The sequence below is a fragment of the Nuphar pumila genome, chromosome 6 (genome assembly GCF_984573655.1).
Source record: "Nuphar pumila chromosome 6, dmNupPumi1.hap1.1, whole genome shotgun sequence".
Lineage (NCBI taxonomy): Eukaryota > Viridiplantae > Streptophyta > Magnoliopsida > Nymphaeales > Nymphaeaceae > Nuphar > Nuphar pumila.
Window position 1 is genome coordinate 92,370,997 of NC_143254.1, and position 8,086 is coordinate 92,379,082.

The window sequence follows — 8,086 nt, forward strand, 5'->3', positions numbered from 1 at the left end:
GGTCATCGCGAGAATGAACGGCTCTGAAAATGTTACGTGGGACCCATTATGACACAAAGCGATCCAGCCATCGTTGGATGCCGTTCGTTATATGGGTTTGTCCTGATCCTTTTGTCAGCGTTCGCCGATCTTTCCTTATCAAACTCTCCCGTTTTAAAAGGTCCCACATGCACCATTTAATGAACGGCGACCAAACTCTCGCATTTAAACTTGACATAAACAAGGCCAGGCCAACAGTGACGTGTTTTTATGAGTTGAGGGAAAGACTTCTTCACACCTATGGATGTACGAGTTCTAAGGAGACCCGACACTCGATCCAAATCCAAGTTCATTAATTTGGTTAGGTGGTCAAATTTGGATTCGATTAATAATAGGATTCGGGCTTAGTATTAAGTTTTGAATTCAAACCCGAACCTGAATTCGACTAATTAAAAACCTGATCTAATTAAGTGTAAATGCCGGTTTTTAAGCTAGTTGGATTGGGGTTTGGATTTATCATTTTTCATTCGAATTCAAATTTGAATCCAAAGATTAGTCTAAAACTCGACTAAGTTGAACTTGGTAATGCCTAAATCCAACCAGAATCCAAACAATTTACATTCCTAATCACACCTACCATTTAGGGATGCAGTGGACCGAAGGGAAACGGGTCCTGCCACACCTCTCCCCCATTTAGATCAGGGATGAAAGACATGAAATGGGAATGGAAGCGAGGATGGAGGATAAAATCAAAACTTGTGCAGAGATAGAGGCGGGGATGGATTTATGTGTTCCTCCTTCCCGTTCTATCCCCGTTCCCACCATCTCGTCCCCAAACCTTCTTCAAGGATGGCAATGGATCGAAGAAAAATGGCTTCACCCGCCTCACCCCATTTGGATATGGGATGATGAAGATCAAGATGAAAGGCAGGATTTTGAGATGAGGCGGGCATGGAGACCTTGTCCCCGGATCCGATCCACTGCCATCCCTATTACCATTCTACCAACGCTACAAACCAAAACGCCCCTACCAATGAGCCCAGTTATTCACCCACGTTACTTGACTGCTTAAAAAACAGAAAAATAATAAATCTAGTGTCTGTACCCATTTATGACCAATGGCCCACTCAAATTAAAGAAATGAGTAAATCCATTATACGGTAGAGTCAATGGTCACCGTCCACCTCGTAAAAGCCAAACATCGTTCGTTCCCCATCCCTATCAACATTATCTATCACTATTCACGAAACTCTGTAAAAAAATAACACTGACCCGATGATGAGTTTGAAAATCAAGTTCATTGGATCTGTGAACGGTTTAACCTCCTCTACACAAATGTCTCATTTTTTCTCTACACATGGCCACATGATCACGTGCAAGGTGCAACTTGATCTTTCTATTTACCTTCATTTACTCGGCCGGCAATTCACCACCACCATAAATAGACCACGGAGAGATAGATTGATAGATAGAGAGATGGGGCACTTCTTCAGCTTGCTGATTGCCACCGTTCTGAGTTTGTATTGGTCGAGCCCAGTCGTGGCAGGAAAGCTCGGTCGCAGCCTGGTGATGCTGAACACACCGGCTACCGGCGCACCATCGACGGGAGGAAACTCGTCCAGGGAGTACCTGGAGCCGCACAACCAGGCGCGGGCGGAGGTCGGGGTGGGGCAGCTACAGTGGAGCCCGGCACTGGCGGGTTTGGCCAGCCTGTTCGCCAGGTACCAGAGGAACAAAAATCACTGCGAGCTGGCGAGGTCGACGACGACCCCGTACGGGGAGAACCAGTGCTGGGGGAAGGGGAGGCACATGGGCGGCCGGGAGGCCGTGGAGATGTGGGTGGCGCAGAAGGACTTCTACAACTACGGCAACAACTCGTGCGCCGCGGGACACGAGTGCGGTGTCTACACGCAGGTGGTGTGGAGGAAGTCGGTGCAGCTCGGGTGCGCCCAGGCGAGCTGCGACAATGGCGACATCACCCTCACCGTTTGCTACTACGACCCTCCCGGTAACGTCGAAGGGGAACGTCCCTATTAGCCTCCCCTTCGTCGTCTTTTCTCCTTCTTCAATAAACACTTGGTGTTTCTGACTTCATGTTTCTGTTGTTTACAAAAGAAAAAGAAAAAGAAAAAAAACTACTTTTCCCTTCTTTAGCGTCTATTTTAGACAGGTAGCATGAGCGTTTTTTGCTCGTGCCGACATCATGGCCGTCTGTTTGCATTTTGAGCCGTCTGAATGAATGTCACGTGGTTTTGTACACTTTTTAGCTTTATAAAATACAAATCGAATGGCCACCATGTTGGCATGAGCAAAAACGCAGCATGACTGCTTTCCTTTTGAAATATGTCTAAGCTTAAGAATCTCTCTCTCTCAAAACTTTTGGTGGACGTGTCTTTGTTTGAGGCCGATATTAGGACTTGAAACTCGTAATTAATGTGGGTGTGGAAGCCGAGAATGGAATGCACGTGAGCGCATCGTTCCCAGAGTCACCCTTTGCGTAAGCATTAGCATATGCGCCGTGGGGAGTGTGATCTAAGCGGACACACATAACTACATGGCATGTGATCAGGTGCCATCACATTTCACAAATAGAATATCGATGCAATGTCCCAGCGGTAGATGATCACCATCACTATCGTGATGACACTCTCTGAAGAGAGGGTGGTGTATGTTCGCCCCCGATGATTCACTGAATCCCACGTGGGGGATCGAATGAGCGCCACGTATTCATGCACATGGGGCTCGTATTCCTATGTATGTTGACATAACTTTGCATCGGACTCTGGTGCTGTTGCAAAGACTTGATCACCCTTACTTGCTTTTCTTGCCCTGAAATGACGGTTCGCGGAAATGACAAAAATATTCTCCATTCAAAAGTTGTGAAACGATGGGTCGATAAAAAGACAAAAAAATCCTCCATCCAGAAAGTTTGATGTTAACCATTTAAAGTGGAGACGTTCCCTATTCATTAAACTCTTGCGCCATCTGTTGTAACAGTTGCTCCCATTATCAACCAAAACTTTGTTTTTGTCTTCAGTCGAGCTTTCCGCCTTGTTTTTTATCCTGTTGTACAACACATTGTCGCCTTCTCGTGTCTGTCTTGCGTTACAAAACAATCCAGTGTCTTCTCTTCATTTTTGCTGTCGTTAGGCATCATGGTAGAAAGCAATGATTCACAAACATTCCTTCCAATGCCATTAAGGCAGCGTGAGTAGCTTTTCATCTCATCATGCGATCGATGAAGAAGGCATGTCGTCTTGTGTGCCATTAAGGCATTGTTTGGTTATTGCAGGTAGAAATTGTTCTTACAAAGGTTGGAAACTTATCGATATTTGTAAGACGCCGGGACCTATTGACAAGAATGCTTGTTTGCAGATGCTAGGAAGGGCCTCTACCCCATCAGGTATCCTACATTCATTCATCTTATACATTTTATCTCAAACCGCTGTATTAGTAACAGACTCCCGTTTTTGTGAGATACATTTTTGTTAGTTAATATCGATTTGTTTGCTATTATGCTCAAGTTCTTCCTTATCGATTTGTAATTTATTGTGCGATATATTTATCGACCTTTTAGATAGTATGGTTTTGTATCGTCGAGTTGTAAGTTATTATGCTGAACTGTCGTATCGATTTTCAATATCTTACAAATCGCTATACATACGATATTTGTAAGACGCTGGGACCTATTGACAAGAATGCTTGTTTGCAGATGCTAGGAAGGGCCTCTACCCCATCAGGTATCCTACATTCATTTATCGTATGCATTGTATCTCAAACCGTTGTATTAGTAACAAACTCCTGTTTTTGTGAGATACATTTTTGTTAGTTAATATCGATTTGTTTGCTATTATGCTCAAGTTCTTCCTTATCGATTTGTAATTTATTGTGCGATATATTTATCGACCTTTTAGATAGTATGGTTTTGTATCATCGAGTTGTAAGTTATTATGCTAAACTGTCTTATCGATTTTCAATATCTTATAAATCGCTATACATACATATCATTTTGTTATATATTATATTTCATGTAATATGTATTTGTAAGATATTTGTACACAGACTTTGAAAACATGTGGATGCAGAAACACATCGTTACACGCATGGTGGGGCAATTTTCGCATGCATATCGCTGCTCTCTCAGCGACTTCTATTGAACTCACTTTAGAGCCTCGTGGATATTATGAGAGCGTTATCGTCAACACACATGTACGACATGTGTATTTTATTGGCATGGTAAGCGATAAGTCGATGCTCAGTATAAGCAAACATCAAACTGCACTTGCTTTGATACTTTCATGCATTAAATCGTTGCTTTGACTTGCTTAACCCTAGTGGTATCCATTGTTATATGCATCCTGATTAAATCGTAGTAAACCTATGCCGCTTGCTAACGCAAATTGATATATTGCTTACAAAACATTCCGCTGTCTTCTTTTATTTGTCATTGTTGTTAGGCATTATCGAAGAAAGCAATGATGCACAAACATTCCAACCAGTGCCATTAAGGCAGCGTGAGTAGCTTTTCATCTCATCATGCGATCGATGAAGAAGGCATGTCGTCTTGTGTGCCATTAAGGCATTGTTTGGTTATTGCAGGTAGATCTTGTTCTTACGAAGGTTGGAAACTTATCGATATTTATAAGACGTTGGGACCTATTGACAAGAATGTTTGTTTGCAGATGCTAGGAAGGGCCTCTACCCCATCAGGTATCCTACATTCATTCATCGTATGCATTGTATCTCAAACCGTTGTATTAGTAACAGACTCACATTTTGTTAGTTAATATCGATTTGTTTGCTATTTTGCTGCAAACACAAATTGATATATTGCTTAAAACATTGTTGAGGTTATCATCAGGTTGTAATAAAAACGATGTAGCTGAATCAATCGAAAGATTTGGAGAATTGAATATTTATACTTATGACGCAACTGAAGAATTGAACATCTGCACTAACAATGCACATGAAAAGAACGGTGCAGGCATTAGATCCACTCTTGACTTGAATGTTCCAGTGGAAGAAATGCAATTCAATGATGAGGTAGACTACCATGATAGTACACATAATAAAAGTGTAGGCCCCGGGAATGTACACGGAAGTACACTTGACTTGAATGTTCCAGGAGAAGAAATGCAATTCAATAATGAGGTAGACTACCATGACAGTGCACATAATAAAAGTGTAGGCCCCGGGAATGTACACGGAAGTACACTTGACTTGAATGTTCCAGGAGAAGAAATGCAATTCAATAATGAGGTAGACTACCATGACAATGCACATAATAAAAGTGTAGGCCCCGGGAATGTACACGGAAGTGCACTTGACTTGAATGTTCCAGGAGAAGAAATGCAATTTAATAATGAGGTAGATTTTGATGTCAGTACACTTAATAAAACCGTAGGAACTGGGAATGTACATGGAATTACACGTGACTATGTTCTTGTAGAAGGAATGCAGTTTAATAACGAGGAAGATGCATATAAATTTTACAATGATTATGCCTTAAAAGTTGGCTTCAGTGTGAGAAGGTTTTCTTGGTCAAAAAATGCACAGGGTGTCTTGGTTAGAAAGACATATGTTTGTTCCAAGCAAGGTTGGAAGAAATCAATGGAAAATCCAACAAGGAGCATGCCAGAATCAATCTGTGGATGTCAGGCGAGATTGGTTTTGAGAAGACATCTGAATGGGAAATTTGTCGTGCGTACTTTAATCAGTGATCATAATCATGATTTATCTGCATCATTTATGACTGCTATGCTAAGGTCACATCGTAAAGTAACTGTAGCGCATGCTGCAATGGCTGCAATAGCCGATAGCGTCGGCATTGCACCAAGGAAGACATACAATTTGTTTACCCGCATAGATGGTGGTCGCGAAAATGTGTCATTCACACCTTTGGATCTAAGAAACCACTTGAGAAGGAAGATGACAGATAACATGAAGAACGGAGAAATATGTTGTTTGGTTCGCTACTTACAGAATAAATCAAGCAATGAACATGGTTTCTTTAGTGCAATGCAAGTGGACGAAGATGGATATGCTGTGAATATGTTTTGGGCAGATTCAAAGTCTAGAGTAGATTATGAATGCTTCAATGATGTGCTTGTGTTTGATACTACAGTAAAGATTAATATTGAATAGTGGCCATTTGCGCAGTTTGTGGGAGTGAACCATCATGCACAGAGTTGTATATTAGGCGGTGCTTTTGTGTATGACCAGACCAAGGAAAGCTTTGAGTGGTTGTTCAGAGTATTTACACAGGCAATGAACGGGAACCATCCTGAAACTGTACTTACAAATGGTGATCACGCAATTGCAACTGCAGTGCTTCATGTGTGGCCAGATGCACATCATCGCCTATGTTTGTGGCATATCTTTCAAAATGCAGCAAAAAACATATGATACATATTTAATCAGAATACAGGGTTTGACAAAACGTTTACAAGGTGTGTACTTCATAGCGTAGAGGATGTCACTTTTAAGTCAGATTGGGACAAAATGATTAAGACATACGACCTTATTGACTGTCTGTGGTTACAAAATTTATATGCAGAAAAAGAGAAGTGGGCATTGGCATATGGAAGACAATACTTTTGTGCAGGTATGATAAGCACACAAAGAGCCGAATCTATGCATGCCACCCTGAAGAAAACTCTTTATTCATGTTCAACAATGTTTCGTTTCATGGAACAATATGAATTATTTGTAGACGATCTAAGACAGAATGAGCTTGAACAAGACGTGAAATGCTTCAATACACGACCTCAAACTTTTGGCATGAAAATATTGATATGACCTGCAGCTCTGTATACACTAAGTGTATTTGAATGGATCAAGAAAGAGGTGTTGCATGTCATGAATTGCAAAATAGAAGGACTCGTGCAAACCGAGAATATGCAAAAATACCATATTTTTTGTCAGGGCGAAAAGCATCAGGAAAGGCAAGAAGCACATGTCACGTACAATGTTGACAACGGAAGGGTAGAATGTTCGTGCAAAATGTATGAATTCAAAGGCATTCTATGTTGTCATGCATTAAAGGCACTCAATCAAGAGAAGATACAAGAAATACCTGAGTCTTACGTAATGCGAAGATGGACCAGACGCGCGAAGATTGAAATGCTCGTTATGGACAATGCGAGTAAATCTGGTGTTGACGAGAAGTGCCACATAGCCTCCCGTTACCAACAACTGTGTAGGTCATTCATGCATGTTGCTGATTTGGCATCGAGAAGTGAAGAAGGCTATGCATGTGTGAGAAAAGCTGCAACGGAGTTACTTGAAAACGTGGAGTTAATTCACATTAAGTCTGTTGCAGCGAATGAATACCAGGCAAAGATAATGGGATCGAAAAGCGTAGGTCAAAATCATGTTTCGCTTGACACTCCTGAGAAGTTGCACCGAAGCGTAAACATTATCTTCAACAAGTCCGTAGTGAACGTTGTTAATTATGATGGACATATTCATGAAGCGAAGGGTATCAAAAAAAACCTGCCTCTGATCGCAGTGGTCGGAGGGCAAAGGGTGCACTAGAATTGGTTGGCAAGAACAGGAATAAGAAACAACCTACCTGTAATAAAAAACAACAAGGCCCTTGGAATGAACAGGTATGTAAAACATTATATTGTTTCCCATTGCGTGAAGCTTGTCAAATAGCTAACTCGCGTAATGTCCATCATGCAGCAATACCATGCAGAAGTACCACCAAACGTTCAAACCTACATTCCTCCCGACCAAATTTTTGGCAACGATCGCTAAAGTTTTACAAGTCTTTTGGTATGTAATCAATGTTGCGATGAGGTATGCATTTCTTGTGAAACTTAATTTAGTGTCTAATATTTTTTGTTTCATGACAGGCTCTGATGCATTCGACAGATAGGTATGGGACACAGGAATCTCGTGTGGGCTATTAATTTAGTTGTCATGCCTCTTTGCATGCCCCGATCTCCACAATGCCGAATTTGTTTTTGAGTTTATAGTCATTTGTCACTGACGACTTGTGGTCCGTGGTTGAATTTGCTTAAATCGATAGATAGCGATTTTTTGCTTCTGCAGGAAGTCGATTGATGACATCACTGTATGGCGATTTGTGGTTATCGTAGAT

General features: G+C 41.5%; 1 protein-coding gene across 1 annotated transcript; it reads left to right on the forward strand.

Annotated features, from left to right (window-relative positions):
• Positions 1-1,451: 1,451 nt before the first annotated feature.
• LOC149835157 (CAP (Cysteine-rich secretory proteins, Antigen 5, and Pathogenesis-related 1 protein) superfamily protein) lies at positions 1,452-2,294 on the forward strand. Its single transcript, XM_090010430.1, has one exon. It carries the CDS (start codon positions 1,456-1,458, stop codon positions 2,014-2,016), a length of 561 nt encoding a protein of 186 aa, XP_089866556.1. The 5' UTR covers positions 1,452-1,455; the 3' UTR covers positions 2,017-2,294.
• The last annotated feature ends 5,792 nt before the right edge of the window (positions 2,295-8,086 follow it).